Below are 18,023 nucleotides of genomic sequence, written 5' to 3'. Positions count from 1 at the left end.
TTGTTGAAGTCACCACCCACTATAGAGTCACTATGCCATTGGTCCTCATTTAACTTTATTAACGAATCCCAAAATTCCTCTTTGTCACTATAGGTAACTGGAAAGTAAATATTGATATACAATGGCACTTCTCCACTAGTTCTGTCTTTTAGTTTAACAACTATCCAGAACCCGAATTTGCAACTACCTTTTAACATGTTCATAGAATCAATCTAGAGAGTACAAAGACCTCTGGAGGCTCTAGACGAACTCTAGGTGATTCAGGAGCTAGAACTCTAGAATGATTTGGCTAAAATCGACATGCCTTCCTCTTTTAACTTCATTTCTTGAAGAAAAAATTTCTTAAGGTTTTTTCGATCTCATGAGATCTTTTACAGCCTAAGATCTCGAGGGGTTTCCCTGTCCCCTTATGTTCTAAAATAGATTTCATCGAAACTTGGAGGCTTTAGATTTACCACTTTTTGACCTGGTAGTTGCTTGTTACATTATCTATGGTTGGTTTCCCAACTTGATATTTTGTTCTGCCTTGGCTTCTTTGACATCTTTGTTCATAGGTCGCCCTTTTGCCTTATGGTTCTCAATCTCTTGGCTGGATGAGTCACTATTCCAGTTTAATCCATTTTTGGTGCTCCTTGTGAGGACCTTACTAGTTCCTTCTTCTAGTTGCTCTCGTGATTCAAGAACTTTGTTTAATCCTTTATGGGCTTGAGGACTCGAAACCACAAATTGATCCTTTGACTAAGTTAGACTTGCAACCAAATCCAACTCAGCTTCTTGGAGATCTCCATATTCTTCTTCTACCACTACCACTTCTTCCATGGGCACAATCTCAAGATTGCCCGGGGCCAAAGCATCCTTCTCAACCCCTTCCTGCAATAGGATGTCAAAAGGGTTAGCATTAGTGGAGGCCATATTTTGTCCAAAAGGTTTGTTATTCTTTGTGCCACCTTTCCCTTTGGTGGAGAGATGCTTTTGGTATTTTCATTGACCATCGTATGGGGTAGACCCTTCTCTAAATCCACTTCTACACATATTTTTTGCATAGGAAAATTGTTGCCCTTTAGGCTCATCCCAGTCAAGGTAGTGACTAACACCATTTGATATTGTTTTTAAGCAATCATTGCTCCAGTAAGATAATGGAAATCGAGGGAGATTGACCCACACTCACATTGCCTTAGGAACATCGTCGCCCGAGTTGACATCAAGAGACCATGTGTTAAGATACATACCTATGGAGTGAAAGAAGTAAGGTTCGTTTCTGAAAACAACATTGCAATCCTCCTTGCATTCGAAAATTAGAGCAAAGAAGTCGTTCCCCACTTCATATGCATTGAGGTGCCCCTTCATCATTGGCTTCCAACTCTTTTTTTTCCACTGCTCTACGGACTTGGGAGAAGGCCAAAGGCCCATGAAATTCTCGACTAGAGCTCTGTCATGGAAGGTCAGGGAGGTTTTGGGGAAACTTTGAGAAAGGATGATGACAAGTGTATTCTCCACTTTTTTAATGAATTTTGTATGCAAATTCCTTTGGACACATATTAGTCTTAAGGTTGGAGATCAACACATGAAAGCAACCTCCTCATCCCCGAGAGGGCCTGAGACCCTACCCCCTCCGACCATTGTAACTTATGTTTAAAAATCATCGACATGCGTAGGGTGCTAAACTTTGTGGCGTTTCGGTCGTTGAAGAGACAACGATAAACTTGTCCTTCGCAATAATAATTGAGGTCCAGCATTAAATTAATAATTGAGGTCCAGCTTTTCGTAAATTGCGGAGCATCTTAACTCTATTGTGAGAAGAAATTTCATGCATAAAAGTGGAGAACTTGGACAGCCACTTGCAGAAAGTCTGTACCCTGTAGTCTGGACAGCATCTTTTCGTTGGTAAATAAAATTATTTTAACTAGGTAAATAAAATTATTTTAATGAATAAAAAGTGAAAATTAAGAAAATTTATATGGTATTTGTATTTATATTTTATTATTTTTTCTTTAAGATATTGGTTTTTTCTTGAGATTATAGCTATGACTAAATTTATAATATACAAGTACAACATAATTAATATGAAAGACAATAGGTTTAAGATTTCTTCAAATTTTAGTCAAAACCACTTGCAATTTAATATAGGTTGGTAAAAGAATGTCAGTGTTGGCTAAACAATTGGATAATGGAGTAGGAGAATATTTTGTAGAATATTGATAACATTGAAAATAATGTCACATCTAAATTCAAGGAGAAATGTTTGTGTGATAAAAAAAGTAGAGAATAAAAGAAGATTAAGGTATAAGAGAGTGGTCATTAACTCTAATCTAGAAGATCAAAACTAGTTCTATGTTATATCTAACTTAAAGAAAAAAATCAACATTATTAAAATAAGAACATAAACCTTTTAGTGATACACAACATTGGATATTTCCTACAACATCATGTGATGAAAGAATTTCTCATTTTTATGATACTAAAAAGATGAGGGTTGAAAAACACTTTCTCTTAAAATGTCCTACATGTGCTCACATTAAGTCTCAATTTCACAATATTTTTAAATTTACTAAATTTCTTAACCTATTAGTTCAACAAAGCTATCAAAATTTAGAAAAGCTTTAGAACCCCAAGAAAAAAAATAATATCTTTATTTCAAGATGAAATTATGTACATTCCATATATATATATATATATATATATATATATATATATATATATATATAGCGAGAGAGAGAGAGAGAGAGATCAACCTCCTTACAAATACTAACTAAAAATTGTTCATAACCTTTGCCATAGGCACCAAAATAGACTTCTCAATCTATCCATTTATGACTTGTGTGGCAATACTCAAACTATCCTGTATGTGGGAATACTTCTTTATTAATGTAAAACAAAATAAGTATCAGATCTTATGACTTGTCAACTTCATCCGCTCATGATATCAAAAATTTGAAGTTACAAGTCACTTAATTTCCCACTTATTATATTTTTATAAATCAACTTCTTTGTGAATCATGACAAAAGTGTCCAATTGTATCTAAGTTTTATAGAGTAGGATCCCCTCAAATCATTAAATGTTCATGTAATTTCAACCTATTTGTCCATTAGTATAATATGACCATGATTAAGTTCATCCAAGACTTTTTCCCAATGATTTGACTATTACCTTGGAATTCCCAACTAATGAACTATAAGTCATCCTTGTTTCAATAAAGAGGTTGATGTTAGGTCACCAATCATGTCCACAGTTAGTCTTAACATTCTATTGTAAATAGCGAACTAAGCATTCTGGAAGAAATTATTGCATCTCATAATCCCATCAACCCCAATCCTCACTTCCACCCTGGACCCAACTCTCCAAGCCAAATACTTCTCTAGAATTGGGAAGGAAGGCGCAAGAGAATTCTAATCATTAGTAACATTATAGATGTTTTTGTTCCATGTTCAAAACCAATCCAAGATCAAATCATTAACTATATATTTATTCTCTATCAGCCTACTCCAAACACTTGAATTGAAACATTGCCACAAAGACTTAGCAACTAATGCTTTTCCAAATATGATATCATTCTTAAGACCCAAACCACTCACTTCTTTTGACCAATTGATTTTTTCCCAATTAAATAGATATATACCTTTATACTAAGCACTTCCCCTCCACGGGTAATTAAAATAGATCATTCTAGTTCAACCATGATTCCCTTAGGAATGCAAGCAAGTAAGTGCCAAAATACTAGAAGTTCTTATATAGCAATATTAATTAGAACCAAACAACCTCCATGGGATAACCAACTTTTGCACCAAAAATTAATTTTTGATTCAACCTTCCCCAATTACCACTCCTAATCCTATTTCAAGTGGTAGTTTGGATTCAATGTAAACCCTAGATAATTATAGCTGAAAGAAATAGTAAACACACAAGTGACACCATCGTTTTTGGATAAATCGTCCCTAGAAAAACCCAACTTGGGAAAACTAGTGCAACAACTCTGAGGGTTATATTATTATGCAATCTTTCTGAGTACAACTGGGTGCCTAATTGGCTCACCCGACAGAGAAAATAATCTGGCAGTAATACCCCTATTTTTAGAAGCAGATATTCAGAAAGTTTGCCCCACGAAACCCTCTCCATCACAATCTGAAGCTCAGTGTCAGCCCTCCTAGCCTCTGCGTCAGCCCTCTAAGGCTCTGCGCAGCCTCTACGACCCTCTGCATCACTCCTGCAACCTCTGCATGGATGACGCAGGCCCTTCTGGCCTCTGCGCAGTTGCTTCTGCCTCTACATGGCTCCCTCTGGCTCAGTGTCTTCCTCTCTCTGCTTCTGCGTTGGTCTCTCAGCATTATATTTACCTCTCTATCTCTTACTCACTTCCCCTCGCTGTAATTGATCACTGATTTGATTTCTCTTAGCAAACCCAGCTCTAAAAAATCAAATGACTGATCACTCTGGTGTATTGTCCAACTGACCCTCAAGCCTCCTCTTATACTTTTCCCGTTGGTCATTCAACAACTGAGATTACATCTCTAACTAATGGCTGAGATTAGATTTGGCTTGATCCATGTTATTTAGAACTTTCTAACCCAGTTTTATATTAATACCCATTAATATTGTATTTTTCCTAAGTTTGGACTTAGGAACTCCATTAAAAATATTAATTATTTTAATATCTTCTAAACTGGGTAGAATCTGCCCAAACCATTTCTAGGTCTTGGAGATCTCATGTGCTTTAGCCTCTCCACCAATTTTCATGGTTAGAGCACATCCGATGCTACCCCAAATCAACACTCCCGCTTAGCGAGGACTGTGCTCTAGTAATACTCTAAACTGAGCATCACTTTGATTATACAGCACCGGTACTTGTGCTGATGTTAGGCCTCCCCACCCAACATCCTCTGCATTGTTGCATCATGTACTATTACCCCTGGACCTGCCACTGCCACTACTGCATCTGTACAACAACTCCCTCTACATTTGTGTTGTTGTTGGTCCTTTCTCCCAACACTACATCTGCACTGCAACCCCTTCTCATCATGTTGCATCGTGCTATTGCAGTGCAACTCAGTTACTAAGAAGTAATTGATCCACCCAACTACTGACATCCCTGTCAAGCTAGACACACTCCTGATGCTGAAGCTCTCTCTATCGTTATCTCGTGCTCCCTCTACTACCTCTGCGCTATTGCAACAACTCCCTACCTCTCACACCGTTGCAAACCTCTATGTGCCATCCTGCACTATTACAACCTCCCCCATGCCTCTCGCACTGCTACAAACCTCTCTGTGCTGCCCGGGACTACTGCATGTAGCACTCTCTGCAGCTCCATCCGCATCCCTTTCTATCGACATCCGCCATCCTCCTACTTTTCACTTCGGGGCTCCTGTAGCCAGGTATAATCCAAGAGTTTGGGTACCTCAAGGATCCTACCCCTCATCGCCTGTAGTATTCCTAACTACAACTCGATGTCTCCCCACCTCTTCTCTAGAGGTACATGAGAACTCATGGCACAATCATCATCCTCTTCTACCTCCTTTTTTTCCTTCGTTGGCACTTCCTTAGAGTCAGACGTCTCTCCCTTATTCTTCTTCCTCGGAAACTGGTTTGTATAATGCCCCAGTTCCCCACAGTTGAAGCACTTTATCTTGGAGAGGTCATTTTTCTTCCTCTTCTCCTACTTCCCCGCAGATGCTAGAGCTGCATCCTCTTCCTCCTCTTTCTTAATCCAGACTCCTTTGTTGCTACTTCTTGTCTTGGATAAACCTCTAATCTCTTCTTGGCGAAGAGCTACCCACAATTCTTCCCAATCTAGAAGATTCGCCTTGCCCAGAATACTCTGGACAACTATCTCCCACTCCTTGGAGGCTGCCTTTAGGGTGGTCCTCACCATCAACTTCTAATCTGGCGTGGCCCCTATGGAAGTCAGTTGGTCTCGAATCTCCTTCAATCTACCGAGGAAGTGATCTGTCTGCTCCCCCTTCTGCATCTGGTATGATCGCAGATGATTCTTTAGTAACATCTTCATCTGCACGGAAGTTTGCTGGTACAACGTCTTCAAGGCGTCCCACAATTCCTTTTTCGTCTCCTTCTCGACAATATGTTGGACCACATGATCCTTGACCCCATCAAGGATTATGCATTTTTCCTTTGCCATTACTTCGTCGTACTTTTCGTTGTCAGTTGGGTCAACTAGGATAGCCATTGTTCTCAAGGCGAAGGCCTTGATGCGATGTCTATCTAGAATGGACAAGATCCTGGCCTTCCAAACGACAAAGTTGGATGCCCTGTCCAGCTTGTCCTAATCCCTCAGTCCATTCATGGTCATCTCTCTGCTCTTCCTTTCGACTCCTCTAATTCTCTACTTCCCTCTGGAAGTTCTCTTTTCAACTCCCTCTAAGTCTCTAATTCCCGTCTGGAAGTTCTTTGCTAGACTCCCTCTGTGTCTCGATTTCCCTCCTAGAAATCCACCTGCCAATCGTCAAGTCGCACCTCTTCAATCTCCTATGCACCTGCAACATTGATTTAGATTTCCTGGCTAGAAATCCGCCTAGGAAGAGACTCCCTCTACCTTGGTTTTGCCCCATTAGGTATTGTTCTATCTCGGCAACAACAACACCCCACCAGGTTCACTCCCCACAATCTACGCACAGCTTCCTATGCCCCAACAACTGAAGGACTAAGCCTCTAGGCTCTGCGCAATCCCGACACTGGCTAAAATGCTCCCCTAGCCAACTGCGTCAACCCTCCAGGTTTATGTGTGGCTATTTGTGAGTTTTTTCTACCCTTAGCCTCTGCTTTTACCTCTCTTTGGCCCTAACCGATGACGGAGTTCCTCTGCATCAACCCTCTCTGCAAGGAACAACTTTTGTTACACGAGACAGTTGTTTCTGCCGCAAATGCTCTACTTCAGCTGGTTCCTTCAGCTCTCCTGTGATCTGCAACGCTCGGATACCATGTTGAAATTTCTAAGTATTACCCGTTAGAAATTTTATCTGTATTCTCTGGGTTATTTCTCCTACTTGTTAATTACAAACAAGTTATTTAATCATATAAATACTGAAATAAACACAATACAGTCTCAACCATCTACAGATCAACAGCTGAAAGAAATAGAAAACACACAAGTGAGACTGTTGTTTTTGGACAACTCGTCCCTGGAAAAACCCAATTTGGGAAAAAAGTGCAACAATTCTGAGGGTTATATTATTATGCAGTCTTTCTGAGTACAACTGGGTGCCAAACTGGCTCACCCAATAGAGAAAATAAGATGGCAGTAATACCTCTCTATTCCGAAGCAGATATTCGGAAAGTCTGCCCCACGAAACCCTCTCCAGAACAATCTGAAGCTCAACATCAGCCCTCTTGGCCTCTGCATCAGCCCTCAGATGCTCTACGTAGCCTCTACGACCCTCTACGTCACTCCTGCAGCCTCTGTGTGGATGACGCATGCCCTTCTGGCTTCTGTGCAGTCGCTTCTGCCTCTGCGTGGCTCCCTCCAGCTCAGCGTCTGCCTCTCTTTGTTTCTGTGCTGGTATCTCGGCACTATCTCTCCCTCTTTGTCTCGTACTCACTGCCCCTCACTGCAACTGATCACTGATTCGATTTCTCTTAGCAAACCCCACTCTAAAAAATCGAATGATTGACCACTCTAGTGTTTTCTCCAACTAATGCTCAAGCCTCTGCTTATACTTTTCTTGTTGGTCCTTCAACAGCCGAGATTACATCTCTAACCAACGACTAAGATTATATTTGGCTTGATCCATGTCATTTAAAACCTTCTAACCCAGTTTTACATTAATACTCATTAATATTTTATTTTTCCTAAGTTTAGACTTAGGAACTCCATTAAAAATATTAATTATTTTAATATCTCCTAAACCGGGTAGAATCTGCCCAAACCATTTCTGGGTCTTGGAGATCTCATGTGCTTTAGCCTCTCCACTAATTTTCATGGCTAGAGAACATCTGATGCTACCCCAAATCAACAACGACAACATTGACTTAGAATGAATTATTGACTTTATGTTAATACAATACTACCATATTATATTAGAATTACATAGTTGTTTTGTAGTTAATTATTATTTATTTTTTTAACAAGAATGGTTATGGTGTTTCATTATCTGCTTGGCCAATGGCCACAAATTCGGTTACAAAATGAGGAGCACTTTCCAACATGTCGTTCTGCCAGGAGGGGATTGGCTTTTGCTCTTATCCTCTTCCTCTTTTTACAATTTTCAAAATGGTCTTTGAATGCTAATTGTCCTAGATGAAAAATGCAGACAAACTGATTTAATAGGAAACAATAAAACATATCTTTTCATGGAATAGGAGTCCACAGAAATTCCTTGTTTCTGAGAACGGTTCCAGCTTCTAAATGGACTGCAATGTTTGCTTGGGCGTCTGCTGCTTTGTTATTTGCTCTTAGAACATGAAAATATGTCAAGCGAAGCGATTTTGAAATGCTTTTGATTCTGGAAAGAAGCCTGGCTAGGTGCAGATCAGAAGGGTTGGAGTTGGTCACCACAGCTCTTATAATAACTTGGGAGTCTCCGAGAATGTTTGCTTCCCGAATTCCCAGCTCCTTGAGGAAGATTACCCCTTGCAAGAGGGCGAGAGCCTCGGCTTGCATGCTTGATGTATGTCCAAGCCCCCAGGCAAAGTTATGAGAAGAAATGTTGTCTGGCATGATAATGTGACCACCCGCCCCAGCTTTCCCTGGATTCCCTTTAGCTGCTCCGTAAAAAAAAAGAGATGGAATTAATTGCTTGGACAGCCATTCCTGGAATTCGATCTCATTTTTCCTGATTTGCCAAACTTCAAGTTCTGGAGGTGGGCTTCTTGGTTTATGGAAGCTAATCTTGAAGGCCATTCCCAGCTCTCTGTCATGTTGACTGAGGTTTGAATCATCATCTATGCCTTCCAACCATTCACTTAATTGGCACTTCACTGAATTAGCTACTATTCTGTGATCATGAGCTTTGTTTTGAAAAATCCTCCTGTTCCTTTCTAACCAAACCTGCCAACTAGTGAATTTTGGCAAAGCACACCATGCTGCTCTGATCTTTTTGTTATTTGGTTGAACACCTGGGTATTTGGCCATCCAACCTGCAAACAACTCTTGAACTGAAGTGGGGAAATTGAGATCGAGATTCCAATTGTCCAGAAGATCCTGCCAGACAGATTTTGTGAAATTACATTCGATCATTATATGGAGAGCGGTTTCAGAATTTGTATTATAAAGAACACATCTGGACGGTCCCTTAAATCCTCTGTTTTGAAGTCTGTCCTCGGTAAGAATTTTTTGATGGCTAAGAATCCAGCAAAAATGATCAATTTTTGGTATAGACGGGAAGTTCCATATCCCTGCCCAGGGAGCTGGGTTGGGAGGGACGTTTGGGCGCTCTAAGAACTTGAAGTAACCCTGTTTGACTGTATAACCAGAGCGACTGTTTTCCCAGCCTCTTGCGTCCTTTCTGTTGGCGTGGAGGGGAGCCAATCCATGGAGATGGGCTTTGAGAGCCGTCCATTCATTTTCCAGATCGATGGGCACTGGTAACCGCTTCCAGCCCGTCCAGTAATTCTCTGTCCAATCCGACAAATCCCACAGAGTATGTATGTGCGCTGCCTCCAACCAATTCCTGAGCGCTGTAAAATTGCCAGCGTCTTCCAAAGGGGGTCGATTCATGATTTTGTCCTTCCAAACCTGAATTTTCTTACCGTTACCAGGAACCCAATGGGCATAACTGTTAATCATCGGCGCGATTTTGTTAAGGAGAATGCTGAAGTGCGTTCTGGGCGAGTTTTTGGGGTGGTCTAAACACCGGAGCCTTGGGCCTCTAAAGTACTTCTTCCATAACGCAATCTGAGCCCAGCTAGGATTAGGAGCGATTATTTTCCATGCTAGTTTGGCTCCCATAGCAAGATTTTTGGCATTCAGATCTTTGAGATTTAATCCTCCTTCGAGATATGGTTTTGTGACTATTTCCCAACTGATTAGGGAGAATTTCTTGTCATTGTGCTTGCCTCCTTTCCAAAAAAATCCCCTGATTAATTCATCCATCTTTTTTATAGTTCCCACTGGTGCCAGAAGGACCGCAAATTTGAAGATCGGAAGACTGTTGAGAACTGCTTTGACGAGCACAGCTTTGCCAGCGATGTTAAGCCAAGAGGAACCCCAGGAATGCATCTTTGATTTGAATTTATCTATGAGAGAAGTCCAGTCTTTGCTTGCCACTCTCCTGTTGAAGACTGGTAGCCCAAGATATTTGAAAGAGGACCAACTAATGGAGGCAGAAAATCCCAAACATCTAGCTATGGAGGATGCAACGGAAGCAGGAGTATTCCAACAGAAAATCTGACATTTCCCCTTGTTTAAATCACTGCCTGAGATTTTGCAGAAGTCATCCAAAACTGCTTTGGAGTTGATAGCTGATTGAAAAGTTGCAGCTCCCAAAGGGAGGGTATCGTCAACGAAAAGTGCATGGTTGATGCGCTTCACCCCTCTTGCAATGCACAACCCGTTGATAGCATGATCTTGCTGCTTTTTATTCAGATAGAAACTAAGAACAGAGGCTTGAATGATGAAAAGGAGAGGTGAAAGACGGCACCCCTGCCTCAGTCCTCTAGAGGCTTTGAAAAATTCAACAGCACTTCCATTCACTAGAGGAGCAATCCAGGGCTCCGTAATACAGGCTTTTATCCACTTTATAAAACCTTGCCCGAATCCCATTTTAAGCATTACATCAAACAAAAATTTATGATTAACACGATCAAAGGAATTCGATAGGTCAAGTTTGATGACCATACCTTTTTCCTTACGATGCTGGCTGGAATGTATTGCCTCCTGGACCAGCACGAAATTGTCGACTAGCTGTCTGCCTTTGATGAATCCCCCTTGATTATCCGGAATGATTTCGGGGAGGAATCTTTTCAGCCTGTTTGCTATCACTTTGGTGATCACTTTGTACCCGATGTTGCATAGTGATATTGGGCGAAATCTGCTGAAGTTGTTTGCCCATTTTTCCTTAGGGATAAGGGCTAGAAATGTCGAATTTGTGTAGCCTCCAATCTTCTGACAGTTCTGTGATTTCTGGATCATTTTGAGGAATTCCTTCTCAATAATCTGCCAACAAGTTTGTAAGAATCTTGGGGTGAAACCGTCCGGGCCCGGGGCTTTATCCGGGTCCATGGCGAATAGAGCCTCCTTGACTTCTTTAAGCGTGATTATGCTTTCTAGAGCCTGATTGATTTTGGATGTGATGATCTTAGGAACAACATCTAAGAGGCTGAAATTTTGATCTGCTCTGATGTCTTCTCTGTACAGATTCTCAAAATGCTCAGAGGCTGCTTTTTTTATGCTAGTAAAGTCCCTTAGAACACTGCTTTCTTCTTTTATTTCTTTAATAGAGTTCTGGCCTTTCCTAGCTTGAGATTGCTTGTGAAAAAAGGAGGTATTCCTGTCTCCGGCTTTAAGCCAAAGACTTCTAGATTTGAGTCTCCAGTACTCTTCTTCGGCCAGGCATGCTTTGTGGAAGTTTTACTGAAGCTTGGCCTCCTTTTCCAAATCTTCATTTGAAATATTAGCTGTTTCAAATTGAAGGTGACGTCGTTCCAGATCTGATTGAGTTTTTTTCCTTTCCTCAGCTGGATTAGGCAAGGTCCTGGCCCATTTTTTTAGCATGGCTTTCACTCTTTTGAGTTTTTCTTCCCACACAAAGAAGGCAAAGCCCTTAACTGGGTTTTTCCAGCAGTCTCTGACCTTATCCATGGAGTCTGCCTCCTTGATCCAGAGAGAGCAGAATCTGAATGGAATAGGCCCCAGATCCTGAGAAGCCAGCAATTCCAGACTGATAGGCTTGTGGTCTGATGTACTTCTGTGCAGGATGCGCGATCTAGCTTCTAACCCAATGAGTAGGAAGGAACTTTGAACCAAGAAGTGGTCCAATCTTGTCGCTATATGTCCTAGCCCAGCCCTTTTGTTTGACCACGTGAACTTGCCAATAGTAGGCTTGATATCGATCAGATCCCAGTCTTGCATGAGATCCTCTACTGTTTCTCTTGTTGGGTCTCTGACAATACTGCCTCCTCTCTTTTCTGATGGCAGGAGGGTGAGGTTGAAATCTCCTGCAATGATGATGTTCTCCAAGTCTTCCCGGTCTGCCAAATTTTTTATGGAGTCCCAACATAATTTCTTTTCACCTGCATTATTTGGAGCATATACATTGACTAGACTCATAATTGCTTTAGATTCTAAGTGTTGCAACTTTAACAATATCCAATGAGTATTTAGGGTTTTAGAGATGAGGGAGAACTTATGTGGATTCCAGAGCGACCCAAGTCCTCCTGAAGCTCCCCGAGCCGAAGTTGCATGCGCACCGTCTTTTTTCCAAAACTTTCTACTTGCTTGGAGGAAGGATGATTCCTCCATCTTAGTCTCCTGGATGAGGAGGATGTCTGGGGTTTCCTGCCTTATCAGACTTCTCATCGCCTCTTCCTTGGCTTTGGATCCCATACCCCTACAGTTCCAGGAGACAATCTTCATTACTTACTTTTGTTGTGGAGAGCTCCTTTGGAGCTCTCGATTAGGGCCTTCTTCATCTTCAGATTTTTTGCTAGAAGTTTCTCTAGCGTAGGCTGGCTGCCCTGGAGCTTGTCTTTGTATGTTTCTTGTTCCCTTTTTTCTTTTGTTGACATTCGGCCTCTTGTAGATCTTCTGGGGGTGGATTGCGATTCCCCTATTTCCCCTTCTTCCTCCGACTCATCGGATTCTTGGGTTTCCTCCTCGTCTTCAGATATCTTTCCTTTGGGAATCTCTGGCTCACTTTTAGATTTAGTCGGGGAGACTTCTTTCGGGGTTTCTGTATCCTGGGAAATTATGGTTTCTGATCCCAGGATCTCATATCTGTTCCCTTGACTTTCCATGGGCGGCTTCTGAGCAGGCGCTGTTTGGGGTGTTCTGGTGCTAGCATTTGCGGCCTTCCTGGAGGTAGTTCTGGATCTCTTCGCCTGATTCCATCCTTCCTCTTTCCCTTTATCTTCAGCCCCTTTGGACGGGCAGTCTCTAGCGAAATGTCCATAGACTTGGCACTTCCGACATTTGAACGGCAGCTGCTCATAGTCTAGTTTCTGAATATGTGTCCACGGGCCCACCCTTATTTTGACAGCTTCAGGAAGACCAACCTCCAGATCCACCTCCACGCAAATTCTGGCGCAGTCATACTGGTCTCTATTGTTGGCCCTGTCAATGAATTTCCCGAGGGTGTTCCCGATGTGCTTCAGGGAATCCCAGTTCCAGCAATGGACCGGAAGATTGGGGAGTCTTACCCATACTGGGACTGCTGAAGGTACATCCATTGCCGGGTCGAAATCTGGCGTCCATTTGTTCAGGTACAGCCCTTGAGGCCCCATGAAATAGGGTCCATTTCTGAATATGAGATCCTTGTCTTCTTTTTCTGAGAATTCAAAAAGAAAGTATCCTCTTCCGAGAAAGTAAGATGTTACCTTGCCCTGGATCAACGGAGCCCAGTTTCTGGAGACCCAGTTCTCTGTTGATTTAGGAGAGGGCCAGAGACCTGTAAACTGACCCACTAGGGCACGTTCCGACAACCAAAGGGCTACTTGGATTGGACCTTCGGGAGAAAGGGTGATCTTAGGGATGTCATCAAGTCTTTTGACGAACTTAGCAGCTTACATTGCTTTCTTCTTGGGGAGCGAGGCCAACAAGGATCTGAAGGCCTCAGTTGCAGAGGATGGAGGAGGGGAGGAAGATCCCGGGGGAGGGTCTAGATCTTCCATGAAGATCTAGCTCTAACCGCAGATGGAAAAAGAGGGAGAAGGGCGAGCAAATGCAGGGCGAAAGGAGCACCCACGCTCAGCAACCAAGGAAGGGACGAGGCCACGGATCCGCAGGAGCGGACCACGCGGAACAGAGCCGAGCGCAGCAGCTCAGGCTTCCCGTCGCGCAGCGTTTTCTTTATTGCTTTATTATCCCTTTCGTTTTAATAGTATTTAATTAATATTATATATAGTTTAGTATCAATATATAGTCAAATATATGTATATATAATAGGTTAATATTTAGTAGTATATGATAGGTTATAACATTAGGTGATAATTTATACAAATCAATTTGATCTAACATAAGAATAACAATTAGTATTAACTTAACATAGTGTCATAAGGCTAGCATTAACAATACTTAATATAACTTAGTTGGATTATATTAGAATAACATTTCATTTAAGCTAGGATAACCTTTAGGCTAGTCTTAGGTGGCAGGGTAACTGGACTCATAACTAGTTGAAACCACCATATCAAACAGAAAAGGATTTGCTCTAATGTCCCGACCGGGTGGCTTCCCCCCAATGTTGAAGCAAACATTTCGAGCCTACAACATTTTTGGCGCTAGAAGGAGGGCTTGAGCTAGTTAGCCCATTTGAATTCTTGTTTTAACATTTTTAACTAGCTATGGCTCCTACATGCGTTCCTAGTTTGGGTCACGCTTTTAGCTCACACAAGCGTACTAGAGGTATGTCAAGGAAATAACTTGAATCCATATATGAGTTGCAACATGATGGTGAGAGCGACACTATTTCTATTGTAGATCATGTCAATCAATTTATACATAAATGTAAATGTTTTAAAGTCACTAAAGACAATAAAATTTGCAGGTTATTTACTCTATCATGAAGAACTGTGTATGGGAGGTGGTGCCGAGACCAAAGAGCAAGTATGTGGTTGGTTCCAGGTGATTTACAAAGTGAAGCATGCAACTGATGGGAGTATCAAGAAGTACACGACCATATTTGTGGTGAAAGGCTTCTCACAAGAAGAGGGAGTTAACTATGAGGAAAAATTTTCCCCTGTGGCAAGATATTCCTTAATCAGAACCATTTTCCCCTTGGAGCCATCATCCCTGAAGAGAAAATACTTCTTTCCTTTGATGGAAGCATTGATACCATCAAATCCCACTTCCATCAGCACAATACCACTCCTAGTGACCTCCAGAGCTGTTATACGCTTTCCAATGGCACAAATGTCCTCTTAAACATTGCCCACAGTCTGCTCCATGTATTTTTGCTGACATAGCGATTTAACCTTAAGAAACAACTAAAAGTACATGCGTTGATGCTACACCATTTCCTCCAGTTTCAAAATGGATACAAGCATAATATGAGTAGCATCCAACAAATTATCTATGACCAAGCTGACCTCAAATATTTTTGTAGGGTTATGAGAGTTAGCCATGGATGAAGTGTGAAGGGACATACAATTTCCTTGAACAACACAAAGGAGAGGAAGAACAGATAAGCTAGAAACAACTTGAGACACCTTTGCATTACCGGAAGGTTGGGTGGTTGTAATATGGAAGGAAGATCTACTAACACATGAGCCAGACATCCACCATAAATCTGACTCCATAATCCAAAAGATTGGTCGGACGAAGGATTGATAGGGCATCGATTGGCATCCATAAATTCTTGTTCCTGTTTGAAACATTCCTCATCATTTCCTAGGATAGGCAAATGGTCTTCCACTAAGAGAGGCATAAATGGATTAGACTCCTTTGTCTCAGAATGATAAAAGTCCCATCAAATTGCAATTCCAATTGATGACAAAAAACAAGGAATTAATAACTGTGGGTTTTGAGAATCAACGAAAATCAAAGTTGAGGATTTTGACCACACTACAATGGGAGGGATTTATGGACATCCATGTGCCCATCCTTTTAATGGAAGTGGAATATATCGTGACTCTGTGACTTGGTTTATAAATTTTCCACAAATCAAATTTATGCCTCATGAGAACAACTAAGTCCCCGCTCTTTTACATAAAGATTTCAAAATTTATACTAAGAAATAGGGTAGAAAAATTCAATTTTGTCCAATTCAATTTTCCCTTGCCCAATGTTGGAGCCTTTTTTTACTAACTCATCCGCTCCCACATTCAACCCCCTCAGTATATGATAAAATTCAATCTTTTGAAATTGTGAGGTAGCGTTGATCACTCTTTGAGCCATAGGGAGACATGTGGTACTTCTCAATCATCTGGCCTTGGTCATTTATCGAATGATGATCAAGGAGTCTCCATAAACTGAGAGATTAAGAATATTACTTTCTATGGCCACCTCCAAACCTTTCCAAAGTGAAAGAAACTAAATTGAATCGTCGTAGCAGTTCCTAGCCCCCAAGAAAATTTGGACAATATTTTTTCATTGAGGCTCATGAGAACCCCTCCCTCTCAGCTTGCCTCTATGGGTTACCTATAGATGCACCAACAAATAAAAGGGAGAACTAATGTTTCTTCAATCTCCATTTCAAGATTCCTTTTGACTTAGCTCAAGACAAGATACTTGATTCTTAATCGGTTTGCCTTTGCCAACTGCGGATAAAGAAAATTTCCTGTCAACAATTATCTAGGCACATTTTGCTTCATTTAGATTCTTTAATTCTAAGTCACTGAATCCACAAACAAAAATTGATTCAAACAATAGGGAGGAGTCTTCATATGCCACCATTGAGGGAGACAACCTCTCATTTTTTAATATTGCTTTATTTCGTGTAAGCTAGATAACCCAATAAATGAATTTTGGGAAGGCCATCCAACAACTAATTAGAAGGGAAGAGGCCTTCTAGTTCTAAGGGTAATGACCCAATTTTTCAAAAATATCAACCCATGATTCCAGGATGTGATAAAGGAAAAAATTGGGTTGAGTGTGGTTCTCCAGGCCTCAAAGGGAAAAAGGGAATTGTTGGAAGAGACGGGGATAGATTCCTTAGAGCAAAAGCACAGGGCACATCTAGAGGGACCAAGAATGTTCCTTTTCTAAAAACTTTCAGTCGTAAGGGTTTTTTGATGGACTAGGGACCAACAAAATATGTTAATTTTTAAAATACATTCATTGTTCTAGATTTTAGACCGAATAATTTCTACTAGGAGGAGGATTGGAAAGATTTTTGACTAATAGGGAGTATCCAAGCCTAATAGAATAAGAGAGGGTCAAGCTCAAGGTCCAGGAACGATGATCCAATAAAGAGGATGAAATTGGAGCCATTCCTTTTAATAATTGAATAATTTTATACCATTGTGGATGGAGAATTTCAGGAAGAGGTGGCATAAACCATCCCTTCCAACGACTTGATTCATCCTAAAGATGCTTTGTTAGTCAAATTTTTAATCCCTTTCTCTTATGACCATATAGCTAATTCCTTATATTCCTCATGGGAACCCAATAAACCATAATTACATAATGCATCCTTCCAAAGGTTGATGTGAGCATCGTTCCTAGATCTTCATCTGAGATGATTTACAATTAAGGGGGGGAAATCTTTACAAAGCTTCCAAATTTGAGAACTCGGGCCAGTCCATTGAACCTTCCCAACTCTTAATATTTGATTCTTACAAAAGTATTTGTGAATAAATGTCATCTTCCACCACTCTTTTGAATCAGATATCAGTTTCCAAATTATTTTAGATCCCATTGCTGAATTCATGAACAAAGGGTCTTTGACAACTAATCACCATTTTCTTTCAGTAAACAGACTATGTTCCGTTGGACCAAATGGATTTTTTTTTCATTATTCCCCCTTGCCATAATATTTCCATAACATAATGCTCATTTGGGATAGTACTAACTTTAGGCAATCATACCAAAGCATATATAGAGCGACAATGAGGAAAGCACATATTTAACTAAATTAACCTTATTGACAACATTCAACTAGATTTCTCTCCATAATTGAATCTTTTTTTTGAATTTGTATAACATATCAGCCCAACTATCACTACTCAGCGTTCCCAACACTCGGGTATTTGAAGAATTTCTAATTAGTTGCAAGAGAAAACTGTAGAATTTTTTAAATCTCCTGAAGAGTAGAGATAGAGCAATTCCATCCAAAAAATTGACTCTTACCCTTGTTGATAAGTCCTCCAGAAAAATTTAGGTAAAAATTAAAGGTATGTTTGAACCTCATAGCAATTTTCTTAGATGTGCAACCCAATAAAATGGTTTCATCCGATGAATTGGGAATGGTTGACATCTTTT

At 40.8% G+C, this 18,023-nt stretch overlaps 1 protein-coding gene across 1 annotated transcript; it reads right to left on the bottom strand.

Moving 5' to 3' along the window:
- Positions 1 to 11,516: 11,516 nt before the first annotated feature.
- On the bottom strand, positions 11,517 to 13,387 carry LOC149187631 (uncharacterized). The gene is made up of 2 exons (XM_089409719.1): positions 12,802 to 13,387; positions 11,517 to 12,178 (listed from the first exon to the last, which is right to left on the bottom strand). Exons 1-2 carry the CDS (start codon positions 13,385 to 13,387, stop codon positions 11,517 to 11,519), a joined length of 1,248 nt encoding a protein of 415 aa, XP_089265845.1.
- Positions 13,388 to 18,023: the final 4,636 nt, after the last annotated feature.

Source organism: Pinus tabuliformis, chromosome 3_1, assembly GCF_031772625.1.
Source record: "Pinus tabuliformis cultivar Carrire ecotype Pingquan chromosome 3_1, CPIR1, whole genome shotgun sequence".
Lineage (NCBI taxonomy): Eukaryota > Viridiplantae > Streptophyta > Pinopsida > Pinales > Pinaceae > Pinus > Pinus tabuliformis.
Note: the sequence above shows the minus strand (reverse complement) of the source record. Positions and strands in the feature narration are given on the sequence as shown.

Excerpts from the sequence above, each read along its gene's own strand:
- LOC149187631 (XM_089409719.1), bottom strand. The coding sequence starts at position 13,387 with ATGGGGCCTCAAGGGCTGTACCTGAACAAATGGACGCCAGATTTCGAC. Across the intron at positions 12,179-12,801 it reads CTCCCCGACTAAATCTAAAA|GTGAAAAGAAATTATGTTGG; the intron begins GTGAGCCAGAGA and ends CAAATAATGCAG.